Source organism: Podarcis muralis, chromosome 1 (assembly GCF_964188315.1).
Source record: "Podarcis muralis chromosome 1, rPodMur119.hap1.1, whole genome shotgun sequence".
Lineage (NCBI taxonomy): Eukaryota > Metazoa > Chordata > Lepidosauria > Squamata > Lacertidae > Podarcis > Podarcis muralis.
The window spans coordinates 133519511-133546157 of NC_135655.1; the positions used below are offsets into that span (position 1 = coordinate 133519511).

At 41.8% G+C, this 26647-nt stretch overlaps 1 protein-coding gene across 24 annotated transcripts in view; it reads left to right on the top strand.

Moving 5' to 3' along the window:
• Positions 1–26647, top strand: part of LRRFIP1 (LRR binding FLII interacting protein 1) — a 106838-nt gene that overhangs the window by 42158 nt on the left and 38033 nt on the right. For 6 of the 24 annotated variants that reach the window (XM_077919223.1, XM_077919193.1, XM_077919208.1 and 3 more), the window contains 9 exons: positions 3459–3506; positions 4676–4720; positions 6373–6423; positions 7959–8003; positions 12471–12527; positions 15048–15128; positions 16617–16652; positions 21251–21316; positions 26195–26272. The exons of 3 other annotated variants lie outside the window; for them this stretch is intronic. In XM_077919223.1, coding sequence (XP_077775349.1) covers positions 3459–3506; positions 4676–4720; positions 6373–6423; positions 7959–8003; positions 12471–12527; positions 15048–15128; positions 16617–16652; positions 21251–21316; positions 26195–26272 — 507 coding nt within the window. The remainder of the gene's footprint in view (positions 1–3458; positions 3507–4675; positions 4721–6372; positions 6424–7958; positions 8004–12470; positions 12528–15047; positions 15129–16616; positions 16653–21250; positions 21317–26194; positions 26273–26647) is intronic. 15 more of the 24 variants (XM_028704503.2, XM_028704343.2, XM_028704447.2 and 12 more) reach the window with 12 other exon arrangements.

Here is a 26647-nt window from a genome sequence, read left to right on the forward strand (position 1 = left end):
AGAAGTGTCCATAGTTGTCATTGGGGCATATTGATGGTGCTCATGCCATGGTCACCAATCATATCCTTCCCCACTAACAACTCCCCTCTGTGCAGAGTTACTTTGAAAGTGTTTCCTTTAAAATTGATTGGGTTGTTGAAATATGTGTGGCACATTCTCTTATGAGTTCATGTAAATGTTTTAAAAAGAAGAAAACTAGTGCAAAACCACTTGCTCTGACATCACAGAAACACTTGCTTTTTAAATAAATTTGTTTCATTCAGTGTTAGAAACTGAGATATGAAAGCTAGGAGCTAAATGGCACCTTAAACCTAGGTCATGGGCGCAACAACAAGAATACAAAGCTGCAAATGAATGAACTGCAGCTAAAATATTATGTCCATTTTTCACATGGTCTAGTCTTCATCTGAAGACTGCAAAAAAATGAAGCCTTTCTTCCCCAGCCTTAAACCTTAAACTTCTTAGGGTTTTGAGGGTTGCTCAAAACACTGCTATTCTGTAAGGCCAGCTGAGAGGCAGAACCCATCAGCTTGCCTTACCCTGAAGTGATTTCTTGGAAGTTGAGCAGGCAGGAATTTCTCCTCCCACTCCACCAGTGGCTGTTTTAATCTGAAATCTTAGAGGCAGTAATGTGCCTAGAGCTCAGAAATTGCTTGCACTAATGAAATTCCCAGTCGCAAAATGCGCCTAGAACAATGGGAGTCTCGAACACTGGTTTCATTGAACTCATATACCTCACATTCAAGAGAAACTTATGGCTTATTGCCTTCTGGGCTAACCAGATTCACTACGCTCTTGATGTGGATGGAACTATAGGAAATGTTTGCAATTGGGATTTACCGTATTGGCCCGAATATAAGCTGCACTTCCCCCCCAAATTCTGACTGAAAAGTTGAAGTGCGGCTTCTATTTGGAACCGAGTGCTTCACGCCCGCCTCCTGGCACTACCGCCCTGAATGGGGGACGGGACAGCTGTCACTATAAAAGGAATAGGATAAAAAGTTTTGCACATTGTTAGTATGGGTTGTTCAGTATTGGCTGCATTCTGTCGGCCCTGCTTACTGACTTTGTGCAACAGCCGTACTGCTAGTGGGAGCCTTGCTGTGTAGTGTAACAGCCAAATCCAGTGGGTGTCTTCTATTTGTGAAAGTTGTTGCATAGCTCCTAATGCAACTGCTATTCTTATACACTGTGACAGTTAAGCTTTGTGTACTACTGCCTCAAGTGCAACTGCTTGTGAAATAATGCTAAATCTCAATCTTCTTGTGCTAATGTTACATTGGCCCCCACTCAGTATTTTTACATAATTTGAACTTCAATTAATGGGTAAAATTTCACCCTTGTAAGAAGCATAAAATTAGTAACTGGGGTCAGTTGCTGAAAAAAACAAATACATTTTAAGGGTGTCTGCAACACTCTAATAGCTAAATAGAAAGCATATAATGTCACATTTCAGTAAGCCAACAGAGCTTCTTGTTAAATAGTGTGTCAGGAAGAAATAGGAGTGACTTATCTACTTAAGAGATAAGTAACTGTTTTAATATCTCTACTGGAGTTGGTGTGTCAGGAAGTGCCTCTTCTTTGCAGCTGTCTATTAAATATTAGAGCACCATTGTCGCTCTGCCTAGCATGGAAATGCTTATCTTCCTCTTAACAATACAGGACAGTTGTTATTCATGGCACCCATCAACCTTCAAGAGAGAGGACTTTTTAGCAGAGGGTTCCCTCAATTTGTAAAAATCCCAATAGAATAGATTTACCTTTCATTCCTGCCCCTGCAACTTAAGTCAAACAAAGTGTGAAGCCCCTGTTTTTGCTCAAATGTTCCTTTATAATAAATCTTGACTGAACTGGGTCAGAAATTCAGGCCTGCTGCATCATTCTCCACTTCTTTCTCTATGGAATAATATGCCCTGCTAACAGTGCTCAGCAACCTATTACTGCTGGACTGACTTTAAACAGTGCTGCCATTCTGAACAGAGAAGCTGCCTTGTGGAAAGCCATTTATGCTTCAGTGCCTTCGGAAGAGACGCTCTGGCTTGCAGTCTTGCATGAGCACGTTTGCTTGATCCTTTGTCTGTGTGGTGCTGCAGAGATCCCTTGCCATGCAGGGGTGGGCAACGTGTTGTTTGCAGGGGAGGAGGGGACATGCAACTTCTGAGCTCTCTTGTGCTGGGAGGGGTATCAAGGAGATTGGGCAGTCGCCTTCTCTTCATTTGCTTTCTCTCTTTCTTGAAATCGTCTGGACCGAGGTGATTCAGATGTGCAGAAAAAGAATGATGCATTATGTTTCTGACTTGTGCCTCTCCAGACTGCCACAAGTTCCTTTTAAAGCTCCCCTTTAATGTGGAAAGCAAAGTACTCACAATACATGTTGTGACTTCACTGTTCCCATCCTCCTCCTGTAATCCTCCCCCTCCTCTTTTGCTTTACAGGTTCTGACCCAAACCCTGTTGTCTTCATTTTTTTCTCATGCATCCATTTTTTAAAGCGCACCACTCCACTGTTAACATTTTGCCCTCATAGATATTTGGAATGTTCTTTTTGCCTCTCAAACTGCTCAAAACGTTTCCATCTCCCTCATCTGACTTTTTCTTTGCACTTTGTGCCTCACCTCCTTTCTTTAATTCCTCTGACTCCATTTTCTATTATCCTTGTATCTTATCTTATTTAGATTGTGAGTCTGTGGGTGTGGATTTTTCTGTATTGCAATTATATTTCTACAGTGCCTATTCTTTTATGTGCTTGATAAACTTACCGCACAGATATCGTTCTCACTTTATGGTATACTTTTTCTGCACACTTGAATCAGAGAAGTAAATGAATGCTTTGAGCTGATCCTACCTTGGAAGAAGAAACAGGTTCACTGCATGTTTCCCAGTTTCTGGGTCCCTGAAGCATTTTCGTACTTTTAAAGGCTCTGGCTAAGATTGAGTACCACAGTGGCCTATGGGGGCGGAGAATGCAGACTGCATATTAACTGTGGGCCTTCAGCTCATGCTGCATTTCCTTTGAGACTCTTGATGCTGAATAAGTTGCTCACCCCTGTACAGATGTTTTTTTAAAGGGCATGCCTATGCTACAGAGGAGGCTGTGGCTATTTGACCTCTAGGTTAGTTGCTAGATTTGTGTGATCAATGTTACTCTGAACTTCACTGATTATGTTTGAGGTTTTTTGATCCTTGAAATATGTCACCCTCTTGCCTTAATTGGAAGGCAGTGAGTATTAATGTCAGTGGCTATTTGCAGATTAAGCCCAATTTTTGAGACTTTCATAGTCTTGGTATAGCTACACTGTAGCCATGTCAAGCAAAGTTGAGCTCCAAGTCTATAGTAATGGTTTGGTCAAACCAAATCAATGTATTTTATTGACTAAAGCAAAATCTTTGGTGTAGGCATGCCTATAAACTTGTGCAGTTTACTTTTTCATCTAAGTTACCACCTTCTTTCTTTCATAGAAATATTATGGTCTGGATACAAAGTTTGGCGACATCGAGCAGTGGATGGTAGGCTTTGTCTAAGAATTCAGATTTGTCTAAAACTGGCCATCATGTTGAATAAACTATGTAGCATAACTGTTATCTCTACCTGAAGATGCGCTTTCATTCCTGAACTCTAGTTGTTAAAACATTTTTCAGAGTTGGAAGACTGATATGGTGTACTAACTCTCAGAAACCACCCTGCCCTTTTTAAAATCCAAAGCATTTCTTTGGGATGTCATGTCATATTGCTGAAGAATGTTGCTGACACCTGTCGATTAGCCTCTAGTTTCCATGCACAGACTTATATGCACTAACCATTTATCAATCACTGTTAGAGATGTGAGAAAGGGGAGAGGCATGAGGCATCCTTCAGGCACACAGGAGCAGGAGGTGCTTTAATCTCAAGCACGAGAATCAATCTTCCACACTGTTTCCCACTACTCTCCATTGAATAATGGGTACAATTGCATGGTGGTGGTTTGAGGAAACATCTTAATGAACATAAACATTAATAAGAGAGGTGTATGAGAAATGTTAACATATTGTTGATACTTTGCCCAAGAATCCTCGTACATTTCTTCCTGGGACATCTATGTGCTTAATGTGAGGAGGCTGTACAGAAAGCTGCCTTTGGTCCATGTTGCTCAGCGTTATTTGCACTGACTGGCAGCAAGTCTCCTGGGAATCTTTCTTCGTCCCACTTGGAGATTGAGCCAGGGACCAGGGATGCTCTGCCACTGAGCTTTAGCCGGTCCCTAAACACTGCTGATCACTGCTGGCCATGTAGATAACTATAACTCAGCACAGGTTAAAGTGTACCCTACATTTGTAGACTATCGGAAACAGAAGTACCAAAATGAGCTTCTCAGTCTATGAACTCAGAACAATTAGAATGTGTGCTTATAGAATTATTTAGCTCACAGTTGCATATTAAGGAATAGAAGTGGGCTTGCAAAAGGAATAATTATGTCATGAGATTTCATATACACAATAGATTTCTGAGTCTGGAACAACAATGGATTTCAGATATGGTGAAATACCTATTGCTATTTTCTCTGAATTATCTTTGAGTACCATTTTTCATCATCAGGTGCAATCTTGCTGAGTTCTTGACCCTAACATTTTTCTTTCAAAGTTCTGTATGCATGCTTCTCCCTTACATTTTATCTTCTGTCTTTCCTTCTCCTTGATAGGAAGATAGTGAGCGTTACACCCGTAAATCCAGAAGAAATGCCTCGGTCAGTATTGTTTGCACTTTGTGCTAGAACTTTCATTTTAAAAGTAATGAATAAAAATTAATGACTAAAATTAATCTTCTTTGTGGAGATTTATGGAGCACCTCTGCAAATTTAGCTGAAACAAAACCCCACATTGATTATTTTTTAATTGAATGAATTGGGAGCAGGATGGGATCATCCGCAGGGATCATGGGATCACCATTCCTCTTTCATATACATGTTCCCTCTGTTCTTCATTTTAACCACTGTTATGTCTGCATGGATCTTAAATGTGCTTAATGCTACCAGTAGCTTGGAGGTACTCCTGGATCCTTTGCTGTCGCTTGAGGATCAGGTGCAGGCACGCTGGGTTCCGCCCCACATTGTGGGTGCCCAGTGCGCACATGCACACACCATCACACACGTCACACGCATGACATCACATGGTGCAACAGGCCCCGTTGGACCCTCCAGCAGCTGCAATGAGCTTTCGGAGGGTGCAACAGGCCACGTTGGGCCTCAGCACGCTGTGTGAGGTCATGCATGCGCGCCACATTGGGTTGACTGGCTGGGCACTCACAGTAACAATTTTGTGGGTGCCCCAGAACCCAGGTCCCCTCAGAGTTGGTGCCTATGCTCAGGTGGCCTCAGTGGCGCAGAGTGCCTTCCATTGGCTTCGGCTGGTTGTCTAGCTGCACCAGGGATAGCCTAACTTCTGTTGTCTGCTCTGGTAATCTCTAAATTAGATTATTGCAACATGTTATACATAGGGCTGCCTCTGAAGATTCTTCAGTGGTTTAGAAACTTCACCTGATGCAGAATTCAGCAGCCAGGTTGCTCATCAGGGCAAGATGGTTTGAGCATATTACACTGATCCTGGCCAGACTACACTGGCAGCCAATTAATTTCTGGGTCTAATTTAAAGTCCTGGTTTTGAAGTATAAAGCATTAAACGGCTTAGTAGTGGTATACCATAAGGACCGTCGCTCTTCATATGAACTGACCCAGACCCTAAAATCCTCATCTGAGGCCCTTCTTCATGTGCCTCCTCCATGAGAGGTCCGGAGGGGGCAACATGAGAACAGGCCTTTTCTGCAGTGGCTCCTAATTGTGGAATGCTCTCCCAGGGAGGTTTGTCTGTGCCTTCATTATACATCTTTAGCTGGCAGGCAAAAACATTTCTCTATAACCAGCCTCTGGCTGATCAATATTCTATGGAATTTTAAATGTGTGGGGGTTTTTGGGGAGCGGTTGTTTTGTTTTGATTGGTTTTTGTTCTAACTTTATTTTCTTCTTTTATCCTGTATTTTTATCAAGCAAACTGCCCTGATATCTTCAGATGAAGGGCAGTATATAAATTTAATGAATAAATAAATAAATAAACAGATTAACTTCTATGTATCTCCTTCACATAAACTGAAATGTTTTCAGATAACTACAAGGAACATAAAAAGCTAATAATGCTTTAGATATTTCTCCTTTTTTGGATTTCATTTTGCTGGGGTTTTTTCCCTCCCTGCTGAATGTTTCATATATACGTTAGGCTGTGTAGTGTTTTGGTACCTTATCTTGTATTTCATCATTAAAACTTCTCCCTGGATTATTGACTGAGTGTTGCATTTCCGTCTTTTTTAAATGGTTGTCTGGTATCCTCTTTACTTGCTTCCCTGTAGGCTTCAGATGAAGATGAGCGCATGTCAGTGGGCAGCCGCGGAAGCCTAAGGGTTAGTACTAAGTGACTAAACATTGCCAGAATTGTCTCCTGCATTTGCTTAAGATGGGTGGTTCTGATCTTCCATTCCTAGATGTTTGATAATTGCCTTTTTCCCACTGTCTCCCAGCTTTCCTTATTCTAAGCTGTGAATTTTTTGTCTGTTTGAGCCTGTATTAAAGTAAGCATCAGTGAGAGTCACACAGGCCTGCTGGGCTCTCTTAAGTATGGCGGGGAATTATATTTCAATGTGATCTTATGCATGTGTAACAGCCTATATTTTGCACCATTTATATAGCAACTCTTATTGTACAATCAACCTTTTCCCTGGTTGATTACAGTGGTACCTCGGGTTACTTCTGGGTTTTGCCGCTTGTGCATGCGCAGAAGTGCTAAATTGTGTCACGCACATGCACAGACGCTGTGCTGCAGGTTACGAACACTGCGGGTTGTGGACGTGCCTCCATCATGGATTACGTCTGCAACCCAAGGTTCCACTGTATAAAATTATTAGGAAACCTGACACCTTTTCTATTATTATTTGTATCTGCCTGATGTTACAGTGAATAAAAAATGCATAGCTTTTAATTTAAATTTCAAACGTTTGTGTTTATAGGGGGTGATTCCCCACTTGTTTTTTAGCCTGGAACTTTTACATAGCAAGAGAGACTGTCAGCATTAAGTTGTTGGACTTTTTCATTTTCCTTACAAAATTATCCAAATAGCATGGCTTGTAATTAAATTAGATGAATGATGTTTCAACCCCCAAGTCTTCTCTGAAATTATTAATCTCAAACAGATGTTTGAATTTGAATCAAAACCTGATTTTGCGAGTCATCAGATGTGATGAGATTCTAATGGCTGGGATAATGACAGATTTCAAATTTTGCATTCAGCTGCGATTGAAGTAGCTCAGATCTTTGGAGCTTAAAGTTGCAATCATGCTGAAGTAGTGATGAGTAACTTGCAGTCAACTTGGCCACATACGTCACTCAGGGGTTCCTTTCCCCCTGTCTCCTGTTGTCAACCCAGACTTGATTCATTGTGCTGCTGCAGCCAGTGGCAGAGCTTCATCCTCCAGCACTGGGGGGTGGGTGGGGGTGGAGAGCAGGCGGGGGCGGGGTTGGCGCGCATCCCAGGGGCATGGTGTGCCGTCCACAGGGGCGTGGTGCCCAGCGTGGGGGGGCAGCCACGATGGCACCCCACCGGGATCGCGCTGCTGGGGGCGGTGCACTCCCTCTGCCGGTGGTTGCAGCATGAGAACTGTGACATTGTGCTTACTTCCTAGCTGCAGTGGTTTGGTCAAATAGTTTGATTAACCTTGTAGGCAAGTATAATAGAACTCTTATCAGCTGGTTTTTGAGAGCATTCCTGTGTTTTGCAAAAGGGCAGATCTTCTCAGTGACATTGTTCCTGAATCCTTTGAGCATGTACATGCATTCATAAATGCTAAGTTTTCACTAAGAGCCAAATTTCTGTTTCATTTGTGGATATGAGAGAAGTGGGAATTGAAAGCCTTTTCATTCTGCATTCTTCCTCTTGCTTCAGACTGGATTAGAGACAGAGAGGACCAAAAGGATGAACTTCAAAACAGTATGTACTCAAAGGTTCTATCTTCCCCTGAGAACAGTAACATATGGAAGGTGAAAAGAGGGATTGAAAAACGACTGCATTTTACAAGTGATATTAGCAGTATGTTTGTGCTATAGATATGTGAATAACATTGTGTTTCTGGGGAAATGCGTTATTTTCAAAACATGTATTTCCATAATAATCTGAGAGGAAAAATGTGGCGCCATATTGTTAGACGATGGGGAGAGAGAAGAGCAACTCATGTTATAATATATTATTGTCAGCTTGGAGGAAGAATAGGCTGTTGTCATACACCTGGGAGTAAGACCCCTTGAGTTTAATAGGACGTATACCTGAGTAGAAGTGGTCATCTATTGGCATTTTGCTTTGAAAGGTCCCCATGTTTCGCAGAATGGTAACACGAGTAACATGGGTGACTACTTACCCCTTAGTGCACCTGCTAAGGAATGGAGAAGTAAGCATAGCTTTTCACCCACTCCGCTTCTTGCAGCACAGCAGCGCCCTATCTAGGTAATGATAATTATACGATTAGAAGTACTGTCACTTACATTCTTCTCTGATTAGCCACTGGAAGTGCTGCTTCATTGGGTGGGGGAGGGCTGGTGTGTTTGTAGTGATGCTCATTTCATCTTCTGATCGAAGGAGCAAGATTTGTAAGGCATTGCTTAAATGCTGGGTTTCCTTTGTGACACAGAGAAGAGTTGATGTGACACATTTTTTCTCTCTGTTCCAGGCCTCTGTAGGTTTTCTGGGTGCAAAGGCAGTCTGCTGTGGAAGGGCAGAGAAATCATTTACAATATTTTAGCCAGTGCAGGCTAACTGCAGAAAGTATTTTCCCATCTCTGTTATAGTTCTGTTCCACCTCCCATCCCCCCCCCCCCGGAGCTCTGGGTAGTATACATAGATTTCCTCCCCACTGTGCGCCAAGGAGGTGCGCCAAGGATGTATATTGGCTCCCTGCCTATTCAACCTTTTCATCAGCGACATGCGAGCACCCCTAGTTAACTCATCTCCAAGTACACACGCGCCTAGACTAGCGGATTACCGCTGCCCACTCCTTTTATATGCGGACGACGCGGTAATTCTATCTTATACACGTGTTGGACTAACCAGAGCTCTGAAGATCTTTGCCACGTATTGCCAACTCAACCAATTAACCATCAACCATGCTAAGTCCAAGATTCTGATTTTCTCCAGAAGCCGGAGATTATACAAATGGAAGCTTGGTGGTGCAAAAATAGAGCAAGTCCTAAAATTTCAATATCTAGGAGTTATTTTTCAATACAACTTGGGATGGAAAGCTCAAATTCAACACCTACTTAACAAGGCCAAAACCCTGTCATATGCGCTCCTCCGATTTTTCTTTTCGGACGGAGCTCTGCATGTTCCCTCGGCCCTAAAGGTGTTCAAGGCAAAAGTGGTTGCAGTGCTTGCTTATGCTGCCCCGCTCTGGGCCGTGATGACAGATCTTGCTCCCCTTGAGACTCTGCAAAGCCAATTCCTACGCCGGCTCCTAATGCTCCCCCTGTGCGTAAGCAACGCAGCCATGCGACTAGAATTGAAGATCGCATCCTTAGAAACTTGCCTGTGGAAGCAAGTCTTCAATTACTGGTTATCATTGTGGCATAGATTACCAAATCATTACCTTGTCCAATGCTTATGGCGAGATGAATTCTCCAGCCTTTGGACTAGTAAAATTCATGCCAAACTCCTGAGCTATGGAATCTCTCCCTCAGATTCCCTAAAACTAGATCAAATCACTGCTCAAAGACTGATCCGTCAAAGACTGGATGACATCGACTTGCAGCAAAATTATACGCTGGGGGGAGGTGTTTGTTCGCCCCAGAACATTGGTATCACTTTAACTTATTGCGTTCCATCATACCTCTCCTCCCTTTCGACTGTTGCCCATAGACTGGCCTTCACCAAAGCGAGGTTCAACGTTTTCCCCTCCAATGTCCTGAGACATAGATTCTCAAAGGGCCAAGTCCCCGCCACGTGCGAATGTGATAAGGTGACGCCGGAGTCGCTCCAGCACATTATGTTCAGTTGCCCCCTGTTCAATGTGCCACGGGCAAATTTGTTGGGATCAATCATACAGAAACTAGAGGGTACCCCACCAAAATTCCACCTTGCCCAAATCTTGCAGGATAAGGATTCCCACACGACCCTGAAAGTGGCTAGGTTCCTGGTCGCTGTCCTCTCCCAAAAGCGACGCCAAGGAGCGCTACAAGCTAATTAAGGCGTAGCATGCCTTTCCATCTTATAGTATTTATTGTTATAGTGGTATTTTAGCGACTGTTTTTTTTTCCTTTCCCCACGGCACAAGCTGTCACTTATGTGTTGTTTTTACCTGTATGGGCCTATGGCCGTAATAAATATTATCTATCTATCTCCCCACTGTATTTTATCATCACAACAGCACTGAGAATAAGGCAAGGAGGAGAGACTAACTGGCTCAAGGTCACCCCATGAATCTAATAGCTCTGTGGGGATTTGCATGTGGCCTTTCCTACTCCAGGAATGACACTTAACGCTTACCCACCCCGCCACGTTGGCTTTAGTTCTGCAAATAAAGCCTGGTCAATTCTCCATTTCATACACCAATTAAACTTATTTCTGTTTTATGCTTATAGCAGATTATCACTGTCTACTTAAAAGTGAATACATTTGCCAGAGTTCTGACATGGATAATCCCAGAAAATGGTCACAGCTCTATATGAAGCTAGTGAAAATAAAACTATACTAATAATCTTTTTTTTTTAATGTCATGGAATTCTACTCAATATTGATCCAGAGTAGATTCCAACGTATAGTTAGCAGAGTAAAAACTTTAACACGTTGCAGGATTCCCAAAGAATAGACCAGAGGCAATTTAATTTCATCCAGCAGAGCTTTACTGCTGCTGAATTCAGATTAACATAATGGTCACAGATCCAATACATTCAGGACTGGCACTGTCCATAAGAAATCCAGTTGCAGCAGACTTAACTGAAACTTACAATAGCTTATAATAAGTCTAAACCTTAACACTAAGCATACTGTGTACAGAACACCAGAAGGGAGATAGATAGATAGAGAAAGTGAAGCCCAGGCTCCTTCTGGCCTTACTTTTATAGTCAGCATGACCGTGACAGAAAGAGATAAGAGACCCAGTTTAAACCAGCTGTACTCCGCTTCTCTGAAGGAAGAACCAAACATCAGGCACCGTCTGCTTGTTCCTCTTACGCAGAGAAGCTTCCAGAACCCTCTTGAATTAATTAGAATAGGAAAGATCTCTACGTATCAGATCAATGCTTTCTGTACTAAGAAATGCAAACTGACATTTTATACTGAAAATGGTGTAACAGTATATCTGATCGAATCATTATTTGATATATATTAATATATTCCAAATGAATGATAAATGTACTTTCTTCAAAAACATCACTTTCTGTTAGAACAATATATATCTTGGGCCTCCATTGTAGTTTAAATTTGAAAAAGTCCCCTTCCAAAGACCCCATACGGTCAGTGCTGTGTAGTAACTAAGGTGCTTATCCTAAGATTAGGAAGACCTGTGTTCAAATGTCGACTCAGCTATAATGCATACTTGGTGACTTTTTGTTACAGGTAGGGAGCCGTGTTGGCCTGCCGTAGTCAAAACAAATTAAAAAAATTCCTTCCAGTGGCACCTTAGAGACCAACTAAGTTTGTTATTGGTATGAGCTTTCGTGTATCTGAAGAAGTGTGCATGCACATGAAAGCTCATACTAATAACAATAACAAACCTAGTTGGTCTCTAAGGTGCTACTGGAAGGAATTTTTATTTTTGTTGGTGACTTTTATTCAGTCACTATCTCTTTGTATAATACCCTGAACTCCTTGGAGGAAGGGCAAGATAAAATGTAATCAGTGCATATGACCAAATCATTTTGTACAATGTTCATAGTTTGTAACAAACTCATAGTTCCTATAGAGGTTTATTACCAATGGTAATAACTATGATCAAATAAGAAGGGTTTACTACAATTGTGGTGGGCACATTAAATTATGGTCACACAATTTGTTTATTAGAGGGATACTGAATAGATGATGTCAAAGTCTGTAACAGTGAATAAAGATGCATGTGTTCTGCTTGCTTCACTCTTTCCAGGCAATCTATTCTCCCTAGTAAACAACAACATGAAATTAATAATTTTCTGTTTTCTTTGATATTATGTTGCCTTTGTTAAAATAGATGCATAACTAAAGAATTATCCGATTTACAGGAATTATGAGAAACTGTTGTTGTTTTTAGCATCTTCCTGTGAGGTGTGACTCTGAATTTCTGGTAGCCTAGGCTGGATCTGTCTTCCTTCTCAAGTTTGGTTTAGTGTTCTTATAGACAAATTCTATCATGCTACTTCAAAATGAATTTCATATGGCTGTTTTAGTTCTTTACTCCCCTTTCTCTCTGTCTCTCCCTCCCCTTCCCTCTTATGACAGACAAATGGTTACGAAGAAGATGTGTATGGTTCATCCCAGAGTAGAAAATCTAGTAGGGTTAGTAGATTTTTTAATTCTTATATTTTGTTTGTTATGAAAGCAATAATTAGGCAGGCTTCTTAATGTACCATCCTTATTCTTTGGTGATAACATATACTAAGAATATGCAAAAACAAGGAAGTCTTGTTAGCTTGTAAGGTACAACAGATGTATGGTGGCAAAAGCTTCCATTTGTCAAACCCCACTTTGTCAGTTGCATGAAGCAGTCAACCAAGTTGGGTAGGTCTATATACCCCGAGGACAAAAAAGAATGAAAAAGTAAGATCAAACAAAGCAAAAAAATAGCTATGGGGGAATCATAATACTTCGAAGAGCGCAAATGAATTCAGAATCCAGCCAAACAAATGTAAGATGTGATTAGTAGTAAGTAATAATCTTTGATGCTGGTTCAAAGAGGAGACGATTATAAATCTGTTTTACACACAACCAACAATATTTAAGGAAGCACTGCAATTGTTAATGTGATGACTCTGACTGTAAGAAGGTGTATACTTCAACTGGAATGCGCAGTGTAGTTGGGCTGGTTTTGTAGAAGCAAAACAAGCTTTGACAATCTTGCGTCACTCATTGTTGGCCTGTTGGCGTCACTCATTATTTTATGCAATATTGCATAAAAATTATTCTAGCTTAGTAGGAGCAATTCTACAGTGTGGAAGAAAAGTACCATACAGATAAGTCACATGTGAAGACTGGATGGTTCCCCCCTCTGTCCTTCATGAGAGCCTTCTTGCCAACACAGTATATTAAAAATACTTTAAGTTAGCCACTCATTGGGTGGAGTATAAATAATAAATTATTATTATTATTATTATTATTATTATTATTATTATTATTACTACTACTACTTATGGGCGAGAAACCTGTCGGCATCAAGTGATCAGGTACATGCTCCTGGGGGGAAAGATAAAATTTGTTTCATCTTTAAAGTTGAGATAAACAATGGTGGAATGTTTAATACTGTTCTCTGCCATAAAATCATTGAGCCTTTTAAGATGTGAGATGGATCACATCCAGTTTTGTCAACTAGTCCTACAAGAGTTACTGTAATATGATGTGGAAGAAGACTGTTTATTGAAGCTTCTCTAACTAGGCCAAGTACACGTATACATGATACATGGTACAGATAATAATAGTTGTAGCAATCTTAAAATTGCTGTATTTGATTCAAATATGGAATAATAATATAACCAAGAATCAGAAAAGGGAAACCAAGTTGCTATATGAATCACAGAATCAGAGAGTTGGAAGGGACCCTAAGGGCCTTCTAGTTCAAGCCCCTGCAATGCAGGAATCTCAAAATGAAATAGACCTAATTTGGGGGAACGTATAGTTTAAATAAATGAATTTGTACCCTTTCCACTCTTGGAAGATTGTTCTGAAGGAATGCATAGGAAATAGTATTTCAGGAAATTAGTTCTGAACAATGACCCCTTAACTGACTTACACCCCTTGCACCAACCTGGAGGTCTCCCCCTCCAATCTTCCTTGACTGTTGGTTATGTTGACTGGGGCTGATGGGAGCTTCAGTCCAAAACATCTGAAGGGCCCCAGTTTGGGGAAGACTGCCGTATATCAAGCAAGTATAAACTTTTCATATCAATGAAACCACCATTGGGTGTGAGCAGGGTATCCTTTCTATAAAACAGAAAGGGTTAATACCATTGTTTCTATGGAATGATTGGAGAAACAAGAATGCTTTATAGTGAATATATTCTATCTTTGGAGGTTTACCAATTAATTCAGTGTTTATTCTGACAACTGAATCTTTTGAGATCCATTCTGCCATTGGCATATTGCTTCCCAAAATAAAACTAAGAAAAGATGGATGTGTTCTCTTCAAACAAGGCTGGGATGACTTTTCTTCTCTCAGCTGCAATGGGTGTGTCACTCATCCTAATATTCTGGTTTGTCCTACCTACTTAAGGGAGTGTTCAGGTAGTGGAGGCAAGCCTCTTTTCTTACCAGTCTAGTTCTGTTTCATAGCTAGAAAGATAGGAACGACTCAATGCCTGGAAAAGGCAAGACTATTTTTTAGAGGAAAGTTGGTGAGTACCCATAATGCCTATATTACTGAACTCATGGTTGCATGGTTTTTGTCTAAATAGAAATAACTTGATAATAAGCAATAGTTTATATATCTTCCTGCATTCTTTATGTTTCAGAATTGCATCTTGAAATGAACTAGATGCTCAAAGAGCTCAAAGAGCGTAGATAATAAAGTAAATTATAGGTGTTCCCTGTACTGAAAACTACAGTAGATAAAAAGGTTTGTTATTCTTTTACATGGAACAGCATTTAAAACACAGGCATCTTTCTTTTCTGAAATAGACACCGCCTTATCCAACAGAATGATAGTTATTTACTCCACAATAATATTGTTTTGGGCAACATGGTATTCAAAATGCTTTCTGATCCCACAGTCTGGGTACAGCAGATAGTATATTCACTGAGGACTCTGATTTGGAATAAATGATATCTTCTTCATTCTTGTTTTTAAAACTTCTTATATTTATTCAGGCTTCCTGCTACTCTGACCTTAGTCTTCCTTGCAGTGGTTTTCCTTCCAAATCCCAACCTTCTTCCCAAAATGGAAACCGGGTCTGTCAGTTTTCCTCCCTGCCATTTTTGTTGAACATTTTAGTTGCCCCTGGGCAGTATAACCTCAGCCTGTTAATTTAAGAGGCTATAATAAATGAGTGATTCCATATACTTTTGTTTACCTCCAATATTATCAAGGTTAGTTTTATTATTATTATATTTATACCCTGCCCATCTGGCTGGGTTTCCCTAGTAATTCTGGGTGGCTTACAGCATATCTAAAACATAATTTAAAAAAATCAAGCATTAAAAAGCTCCTGATACAGGACTGCCTTCAGATGTCTTCTAAAAGTTGTGTAATTCTTTATCTCATTGACATCTGACAAGAGGGCATTTCACAGGGGAGGGTGCCATGACCAAGAAGGCCCTCTTCCATCTTGGTTTTCCTTTTAAATCTTTATTTCCACTTCTGCTTGAAAAAGGTAAAATATAATGCTGGTTTCCAGACAGCATAAGCCTCTCTCCTACCTCTGTCCTGAACCATTTATTCATTTTTAATCATTTAGTCATCCTTTTGATCTCATCATATTTGCCTTAGCAATTCTGAAAGCCACTGAGGGAAGTAAGAGATAAATGTTTTAATTGTACCTGCATTTTATCAGTAAAAAAATAGGTTGTACAGTGTATAGAATAGATTTAAAAATTCCTGCAATACCTCACCCCCCCCCCCCAAAAAAAAGAAATCACTGATTTAAAAGCCTTACAGCCTTCACTGGGGTTGAATTTGCCTAATTTGCATGCAGAAACTAACATGTCTTTTTCCTGGTCAGAGTTCTGGTTTTTTCCTTCCTGCATGTAGTGTGTGAGAGTGTGTGTGTCCCCGCCTCTACAATTTTGTATGTTCTATGAGATACTTCTACATGTTTGCCTTCTATGAAAATGTCTCCTCCAATTTTCTAATTAAGCTACTTTTGCATGGTGGTTTATAGCTAGTTTTATCAATCTACTTTCTTAATAGTTCAGTGTGTGTTTTTGTGTGTTGTTTCCCCCCCAGAAATATAGAATTGCATTACTTACAAATGTTCCATTATTTTTTAAAGCTGCGTCCCAATAAGTTGATGTGTTTACCTCTTATGTTTGTTGTCAAGGTAGCTTCCTTTGCCATTACAGTATTGTAGCTGAGACGGAAGCCGGAGTATCGTAGCTGCTTTTGTCTCTTGTACCTAGATGTTTTAATTCATGCTCTGTGATTAATGTCTGCATCCCAATTATTGTGTTGTGCTTTTGCAATAGTATCCTCCCTTCCTGTATGTAATATGCATAAGGTTGCTCACCTTGCCATCTAACTCTTACTTGGCTTTGACTTTTTGACCATTTAAGCAGAAATGGCAACCTCTGCCATATTCTGATTTACCTTGCATTACAGCATATATATTGTAGTAACTGACAGCAGCACAAGGAATTCCACAGCGAACAAGCAGTAGATTTCCCTTCTCCCTTCATTTTCTAAGTGCGTTAAAAACAGATTGTGTTCCTTGTCGTTCTCAGCCCTCCTTGTTGTACAGTGAAGCCAGAAGCTACAGGGTTGGTTCTTGCTCTCCCTTTGTGTAGAATCTCTTTCATATATCACATATGTTGACCATGTTTTGTTACGTCTTAGAAACATCTTCTTGTTGCAGTTCATGTCACTTGCGCTGTGCATTGAGCATGTGATCTCTATGAATGGAATGCACATTTGCCTTTGGTGTGTCTGTCAGCTCTGTTCTGCTCAACTTCCCTTTCCCTCCCACTAGAATCCTGCGGTTGCTGCTTGTGAAACTGCTAACAATACTTCTGTCTGCTAATTGTGCCTGTTTTCCAGCTGCTGGGTGCTACATTACAATGTAATGTTAAAAAAGAAAAAAGAGACAACATCATAGCTTTTGCATTTAAAGAAAAAAAAGGCTAAAATTGTTGGGATGTCCCAACAAAATAACAGTGGGGCGGGCGGGAGGGGGGTCATTCCATAGGCAAGCTGTAAAACCTTGAAGCACACCCCAGATTAGACCCTCTTCCTCCTGCTATGTTTGTCCCTTCCATGCAGTGTCTCTGTGGCAGTTCAAATCATGTTTGACTGTAATGTTTTATGACCAGACCTTTTTTTGCAGTACTACACTCGGTGGAATGTTAAATCCTAATGATAAGGAATCATGATGAGAGATTGGTGAGGCAAAAGTGGAAATAGTTTGGAGAATATTTAAAGAGGTACAACAGCCAGGAAAAAATATCCAAGTAGGGATAGATACGTGAGCAGCAGTAAATAACACTTAGGATAGAATCAAATGGATATGCAGTGTAACAAGGACCAAGCAGAAAGCCATGGAGGGATGGATAGGGAAGTCTGGAGAAATGAGATGAAGAGAATTGAAAGATGTATGTATTAAATTTGGGGGAATGCATTGGGGGAAAATCCCCTAGTTCCTAACCAGGGGTGCCATGGGGGAGGACAGTGGGCTGAGGGCTTCCCCAAAATTTTTTCAAGGAGGGTGCAGATCCCCCTCAATATTCCACATGGTATGTTAGCTTCTACTTCCACCACCTCTCTGCAAAAATGGTACTTCCCTGCCACTTCTGCTGTTCCTTTGCGCTACAATTTTAGCTAGGGTTGCCATACGTCCGGGAAATCCCGGATATGTCCTCTTTAGTGGGCCAACGTGCCCATCCGAGGAGATTTTTACATTTTAAAGTAAAGTTCCAAGGTTTTCTGGGTTTTTAAAATATATTTAGTTGGCTTTTTGGCTTGGGTGGTGCAGGCTCAGAGTCAGGTGCAGGCTTGGGTGTGGGTGGCTCGGGTGCCGGCAGCTCAGGTTTAGGTGCGGGCTGCTCTGTATGCCGCGGCCGCTGCCAGCCCGAGCTGGGGAAAGAGGCACACAGGTGCGGCAACAGCCCTGTGTGCCCATGTGCCTCTTTCCCCAGCTTGGACTGGCAACAGCTGGGGTTGTCCTTTTTTTCGCTCTTCAAGCTATGGCAGCCCTAATTTAAACACAACTTAATTGTCAAACATATTCACATATACAGTGGTACCTTGGGTTACGTACGCTTCAGGTTACAGACTCCGTTAACCCAGAAATAGTGCTTCAGGTTAAGAATTTTGCTTCAGCATGAGAACAGAAATCGGGCTCCAGCGACACGGCAGCAGCAGGAGGCCCCATTAGCTAAAGTGGTGCTTCAGGTTAAGAACAGTTTCAGGTTAAGAACGGACCTCCGGAACGAATTAAGTACTTAACCCGAGGTACCACTGTAATAGGAAAGTTTTTAAGAGAGTTACATAAGAGTGTAATGTTTGGAATTTAAAGTGCCATCTACCACACAGTAATTTTCTCTGTGTTCATATTCACTACGAAGGCCGTGGCCAGAAGCATATTTTTATTTATTTAATTTATTTGAATATGCACAAACAACATTTTAATTTTCCTTGCTAAAGCTTAAGATAGGTTTTTATGTTGTCACTTTTATAGCTAATTTGAATGGGCAGACTTGATTATTTCCATAATGTATGAATGGGTGCAGATCAGATTTGGAGCAGCCCTCCTCAAGCAGCTTCTGCCATCACTTAGAAAAGTGCAGCCTTTTCTCTGGTGCAGGAAGGAGGGGGCCATGAACAAAAGCCCAAAAACTGGCTTCTCAGATCATGAGCAAGAATTCATTTAAAACAAATTGGGGAAACATCTGTAATTCACAGTTTTGAACCTAGCATTTCTGAGCAATTAAATATTAGTCATTTCAATGGCATTATCCCCTTGCATATCCTGATACTTCCAAATGCCTCAAGACAACTCCTGTTGCATTTATGCATCATAAAAGGGCACCAGTTCAGCACAATACCAAGGAATCTTGGCAATAAATCAGCAAACAGTTAAGGAATGATGACAGCAGTGAGCATAGCTCACTCTTTGAATACGGTATGTAAATTTACCCTAAAGGCAAATCAAATACTAAAATTATGTAACCAAGCAGTCAAATTTAGCAAAATTTACTACAAACAGGCTGAAATATTCAAGCTATTTTAATAATTAAATGAAGTTGTTCTATTTAAATTACAAGTCACAAAAGAGAAATAATACTTAACTAGTACTATAACGTCTAATTGATTAGGTTAAGTGACTAGCTCCTCTTATTTACTAACAATACCTGCAACTCATGGAACAGAGGATTGTGGCAGGTGTCATTTTGGGGTCATTCCCATTGCGCGCGCGGACGCACACACACACACACACACACACACACGACTCTTCTCAGGTAATCCCTGCTATGACACTCTCACACTTTTTTTTTATTTAAAGGCAGCATTCTTTGTTTGCTTCAGAACTATTGTTTTTATCCATATGGAATTGGCTGCCCTGTAACAACTCGCTACTTTCAATACAGTGGTGTCCAAAGTAGTTTAGGTCTTCTGCCCATTTGTGAAATAGAGCAGTAGTGGAAAAACTATAGGCTGAAAATAGGATAATGGTTCTGAAAGCTGGCAGTGAAATCAAACAGCTGGTATATGTAAACTTTACAGATCTATGAGGCTTCTACAAAGTTTAATGTTTAAACAGTGGGGGGTGTGTGTGTGTGTTTCAGCTGGAGCACAGTTCTGGCACCTCTCAGGTGTGCACCATTGTGGGTCAGCACTCCATCCCCCCCGCTTCTTACTTTTACATACTTCTGAGAAGCCCAAATGAACATTTCAAGTCAAGACAGAAACTGGCCAGCATATGCAAGTCTACACTTTGTAAAAGACTATGACTCCACCTTGCTCCTAGCTGCTCCCAGCTAGGAGCCAATTTGTATTTCCTTTTCTTCAATATGTCTCCCATGGAGTGGCGGTGGGCTTTAAGCTTTCCAAGCAGGCCTTTACCATTGCCCGCACGCACACCCGTTTGCACAAGGGCCCTTCCAAGCCGGTCTAGTGGATGCCTAAATCTAAGAGAATGAGGGAGGTGAGGGCACATTTCTTTGACCTGCACCAGAACCAGGGGTGATCCTTGAACCAGCTAGGGAAACAGCTTGCCTTAGTTTTTAGCACCTCTGCAGGCAGTTGCCAAACCAACATCTGCCCCAAGTTTCCCAGCAACTTACTGTGGCAACTTCAGTTCCGGCACTTATTTTTTCTTAGGAGGGGAAGCACTGTGTTTAAGGTTAATTCAGTGACCATAACGTTTCTAGTAACTTGCTCCTGATGTTATTAAATAAGTTTGATAGGCACAGAAACTGATCACTGGGTACCCTGCAAGGAAAGCCGAACTCTCTAAGTTGTAGTGCAGTGTTGCTGCTCGTAGTACTGTGTTCATTCATTCATTCATTCCCGCATTATGCTTACCTGTCACTGTTTTCTTTTAATGCATGGAGTTTGTAATTTCCACACTCTTAATTTATTCTCACCACAATTGGGAGCTGAGAAGGCAGTTACTTGAAGGAGGAGAGAGAGAGAGTGCGTGTATGTGTATCCTTAAGTCTTTCGGTACAGAAGCCTATTTAAACATGTTGCTTCCCACACAAAGCCCTCAGGCTTTGAATCAGTAAAAATAAATAATCAGCACTGACAATGATCCTGTTTTGAATATATGAGTTGAAAGGAGCCAGTCTGCAAATATTGCGGTAAGGCAACCTTAATAGGCCTAGCTACCACTCAGCTTAGGCTCCTCAGTTCAGGTTGTGTTCAAGACGATATTCCTGCTTCCATTCCCTCATGGTACCTTTATTTACTCTTCATGCTGCCTCCAACCTGACCTCTTCTGCCTTCTATTCAGTTGTATGCAGGAATCTACCAGTGAGCCAAGCAATCTTTGTTTCTTTCCCTCTGAAACTATTTCAAACTTGAAATTGTGTAAAAGGATTTCCATTCATTTAGGAATTGTTGTGCAATACCTACAGGGTACTGCGTTTAAAAGAGACGCAGCTGGAGCACAAGGTGCCCAGCAACATTCCTGATGTGAAGAGTGGGATCCCTCACTTTAATTCTGCATGCATTCCGACTAGTTTGCAGGGGTTTTCCCGCACCCTTCCCTTGCATGCAGCTTGCACTACACTGTAGGAGATACTGACATTTATTTTGTTTCTTCCTTTCCATTTCCTTTGTCTCTTTTATTTTGCACCTTGCTGTATTTTGAACCTCCCAAATCTACCAATACTGTTCTGACTCTGTTTTTTAATTGTAGGCATCTCTGTATGATGAGAACTTTAACAGTGGGAATCGTCGGTATAGTGCCTCTAGTTCACGTCCTGTAAGATGGTTTCCACATTTTTGTGCTGGCCTCGTTTGTTTTGTACTAAAACATGTTCTATTGTAGTAGCTTGTGTAGCAATGGTTGCCTGCAATGTTTTCTAAAAAGACCACTTTCTGTAACTACCTGAAATAATAGGTGCTTCCTGTTTAGATCTAAATGCTGTTCCTTGTGTGTCAAATGTGTGCAATGAGCCCTTTCGGATATAACAGGCCTGGTTTATTAAACCATGGTTCAGTAAGCTGAGAATGAGTGTTTGACTCACATACTTCTCTCTTAACCCATACCTGACTTTCACACTTTGATAAGCATTAACAAATGTCATTGCAGTGTACAACAATAAAATTAAGACAGATAAACAGTTTTCCAAAAGACATTTGATACTTTCCAAGTCTCTGTCTTTTAAAACCAGAGTTCCCTTTAAACCAGGGAACTCTGGTTTAAACAAAACGGGACTAAAATCTTGAAACAGGCACACAAAGGAGATGAGTAGAGGGAGGAGGACTTGACCCTGGTGCCAATTTCTGTCAAGGATCCTTTCGTCTAAAGCAGTGGTTCTCAAACTTTTTTCTTTGGGCCACACTTTCAGAATAAAAAATTGCTTGTGCCACACCATTGTTTATTATTATTAATCAGAAACACATTGGAAAACAAAAAGAAACAACTCCTAGAGGTTCTTGATTTATAACCTAGAACACAACAACTTTATAATATGATTATGGGGCACCCAGAAAGCATCAAACAAGGCAGCTACCGTATTGGCCTGAATATAAGCCACACTTCTTTTCCAAATTCCAACCGTGAAAAGTTAAAGTGCAGCTTATATTCGCAACCTTACCAAAATGCGCTTTTGCGCACCAACCATTTCCGTTTTAAGGACAGGGTGGGGGCAGGGGGTAAGATGGGCTCTCTCCTCTCAATCTTCCTTCCACGCCCCTGCAGGTTCTTTTTGGACGCGAGTTCCCACAACCCCGGATCCCTGCCTCCCTCTGTCTTCCTTAAGGGCAGAGCAGGAGCCCGAAAGCCCAGCCCGGAATTCAAGAGGGAGGCTCCCAGCTTTTGGAAGCAGAATCAGGGCTCTGCCCCATCTCTTTCCATGGAGGTGCACGGAAGTGCGCCCTTCCTTCCCTTCCCTGCCTTCGATGACTCGTCCCCTTCGTGAGGTGAGGCGGGATGAGCTCGGATCTCAGCCACTCCCCCCCCCACGAGAGATTTGGGGGACCACTTCTCCTCAGCCTCCCCTCCTCTCTCCCTTTTCCCTTGGATCACGTTTCTCTTTGATCGCCCCATTGAGCCTTGGTTGTCGAATGTTTCAGAAGCCGAATGGGCTTCCAGAATGCATTAAGATTGACAACTGAGGTCCCACTGTATTGATTTGTTATTTGCATTTACAGTGCTACGAACAGATGTTTCACCCACTTGCGGGTCCTCTCTACTACCCGTAGGATTTTCTTCTACATTTGCCATTTATGGGTGTGAGTGCCTGTGGAATTTTAAGGGGGTGGCTTCTATTCTGGTATTGTACTTTTCCCTTTTCCCCCTTGAATTTTAAAGGTGCGGCTTATTTGCAGGTGCCACTTCTATTCGGGCCAATACGGTACATAAGAACACAAATCATTCCCAAAATATATTGATAGTCCTTAAATCAGTGGGATTACCCAGGGGAGTGCTTAGAGGCAAGTGGGTGGCAGGGAAGCCCTGGAGGTGCAAATGAGTATCAGATTTTGAAAAGCTGGCATCAGGTCACATTCAACAGTTTTGTAGAATTAATTGAACTAAATGGTTTTAATTGAATTTTGATGGGTTGCCATATTTTGAAAAGCAAAAAAGAGGACACGTTTGATGACTTCTACTTTTAACTGGATCGCTATGACAACTCTACCCATGAAATAGAGGATGTTTCCTGGAAAAAGAGGACATATTGCTCTTTAAAATATGGCAACCATAATTTAAGTGTGCAATTAATTGCTACTGTTTTGAATGCTGTTGTGTCATAACTTTCCTTGTGGATTATGCAAGCCACTATTCTGAATAATACTTTTTATACGGTCAGATAGAGGGCACTGGGGTTGAGCTTATGGAACCAAGGGGGCAGTGCCCAAAACCGTTTGGCACCACTTCTCCAAGCTATGGTTTGCAGCAAGGCTGTTAAACCTGTTTATTTATACAGAGGGCTGTTGACCCACAGGAAAGATAAGTCAGAGTGATATCAGTCGGCAATGTTCAACAGTGTTCAGTTCCCCTTTGTATTCAGTTAGAAGAGTGCAGGAGAATGTACTGCAGCTTGCAGGTTGTATGAAAGTCGGCTGAACTGCTTTAGACCAGTGTTTCCCAACCTTTTTTGGGCAAAGGCACACTTGTTTGATGAAAAAAATCTTGAGGCACCCCGTGATGTCAGCGCGCAGCGTCACGCCGGGAGGGAAGGGCGCTGGGGCGCTGCTGCTGCTGCTGCCGCCGCCGCTCCCGGCAGGCATGGGCCCAGCTGAGGCGGCGGCGGCTGTTGTGGTGGTGGCGGCGATAGCGGGCGGAGGAGGGGGGGCGGCGGGGCCGAGGTGGCCGGCGGCGGCAGGGGAGGCGGCGGCGGGTGGAGCAGGAGGGCGGCCGAGGCCGGTGAGGGAGTAGGGTTGCCCGGGGCTTGAGGAGCCGTCGCCGGGAGTTGCTGCTGCTGTTGTTGCTGCTGCTGCCCGGACATGCCGGCCTCCTCCTCGTCCGCTGTCTCGCGCTCCTCCCTTTTGCGCGCGCTGCCCCGCCGCCGCCCCATTGGCCGGGTCCTGTCAGCTGATCCTGTGTTATTTCCTGTGTGTGTGTGTGAGGGGAGAATGGAGAGAGAAACCTCGGCACCACCACCGCGGAGCCGCCCCCGGCTCGACGCGGATCCTCGCCGCCGCCGCCGCCCCGCCTCTCGCCGCCCGACTCGCCCGCCTACCTCCCACGGCACACCAGGCAACGTCTCGCGGCACACTAGTGTGCCGCGGAACACCGGTTGGGAAACACTGCTTTAGACACTCCTTGCTCCCCTCATATGTGGGGCTTTAATCATTGCTTCCTGTTTTACTCCATCTAGAGTGAATGAAGTTATGTTGCTGTTATGCCTAAACTAGAAACTGTGGCTTGAGCAAGTGCTCCAAACTAGAACCGCAAGCCAGGATCAAATTGTAGTTTGCAATATTGGTTTGAGGAACTCGCTTAAACCACAGTTTGCCAGCATGGATATGACAAACTTTGGTTTAATGGAAGTAGGAATAGTTAACAATTGTGTGTGAATACATTTGGAGAATCACAGGAATACAGGCAATGTTAACTATTTTATTTAAATCTGAATTGCAATTTATCATCTTTAAATAAAAACAACAATATTTTAAATGTAGATCGAGGCCAGAGGTGGGATTCAGCTAACAAGCCCAGTCAGTGGAAACCCTGCACAAGGAATTCCATGTATGCAGCTGGGCTTCCTTCCTTCCTCCTTCCCCTGTACGCCCCTTGAAATTGGCTCTCTGTGGGCTCAGGAAAACAGTGGGAGAAGAAGGGGGATCATTCCATAGGCAAGATGCGAAACCTTGAATCACACCCCAGATGAGAGCCTCTTCCTCCTACTATACTTCCCTTCTATGCAGTGTCTCTGGAAGTACAAATCATTTTTTATTGTAATGCTTAAATGACCAGACATCTTTTGCAGTACTACACTTGGTGGAATGTTAAATCCTATTTTTCTCACGCTTTCTACTAATGATTAGCAGAAGATGTGGATTTTCCATTGCTAATTTTCACTTACCAGTTTGGTTTTTGTTTTTTTTAAAAAAAACTAATTAAAAATGAAATACTGTTGAAATACTGTTCTGAGTTAATTTTCTCATGGTATGCATAATTGTGGAATATTGTTCAATGAATGTCAGTATGGTCAACCAGCTTCTAGCTGAACAATATTGGACTTGCACCAATCAATGCTTAGGCAGTTTCTGATTGGATTATCATTGATTATCACTGGATTATATTAAATGCTTCTTAAAGAAGAGCAAGGTTCTGGATTGGTTTCATCAATATGTCTTCTGTGTGTGTGTCTCATTCTGTGAGATGAAATTCATAGTGGATTTCAGAAGGTGAGGGATATTTCACATTAAATGTCCTCTTAAATTACACAAGATACATAGGGAATGTAATGTGTGTGCAGTAACATATCATTGACAGTGTTAGCACAGATTCTGACTCCCCAGATGCCGGTTAGTAAATTATTTTTGAAAGTAGTTTCAGGAGCAGTTTGTAATAAGATATGGGGAGGGAGACTGTTTAGGTTGAGAAATCCCACTGGGCACATAGAAAGCCTTGAGTTTATGTGAAATAACTTGAATTTTGGAGCTAGTGGCAAAAGTGTTGATAAATTTCACACCCTAATTTGTATCATTATTGTCCACCTGAGAGGTAACAAGAGCATAATTTGGTTATTTGAAGCAGATTTAATATGAGCGCGCGATCTTAAAGGTAGTTTCTAAAGTTCATGCTTCTCTAGGTAAAATATGCAAAATGTTCCAACGATTCTTGGACTAGACTGGAATCTAATCTTAACTCTGGTGTGAGTGCACCAACTGTCACATATCTACAAACTTACCTGCCACTAGACTACACGGGCAATGACTCATAGATTTTGGCTGGTAGTATGTAATTCTACAGAAATATTTTGCTTCCATTTTTTTTAAATGAATCTATTTTAGGTTGGTTTATTAACTTTCAGCATGGGGACATCTACTCTGCCTTTCTGTAGCCATATGCTATCCTGCTCTTAGCTTATGAGAAATGCTAGCAAATCTGTCTGATTTCTACTATCCTAATGCTTCTTTTTTCTCATCTCTGTTTGGTGCAATCTTTTGGGGTCTTTGCGGGCAGCCTTCGGAGTACAGTTGCTACCTCGGCTCAGGATCTCGAGCTTCTTCTAGAGCTAGTTCTGCTCGTGCAAGTCCCGTGGTGAGCATGCTTTTCTGCTTCATCTTTCCCTGATTGAATTGCTTTATTTCTGTCTCCCAAGGCTATTTCTACTGAAGCAAGAACACTGCAATATATGGGCGATTAATGAGTTCTGATTCATTTGCTGTTGAAAAGCGACTGGCCATCTTTTGAACTAGTCTAATAACCACCAGGTCATTTGTACTGTAACTGGGGCTCATATTTCTAATTTCTTCTCCAAATGTTATTAGCTGTTATGAAAATTCTGCTAAGAGAGGTGTTTGCTGTTGTTTGCTGCCCTGTGCTTGTAACTCAGGTTGAAGATGTTTCCTTGATGGTTTTCTGGTTATAAGTAGCTGCTTTTCACTTTAAGCAAAAGAACACCACAATGTAGGG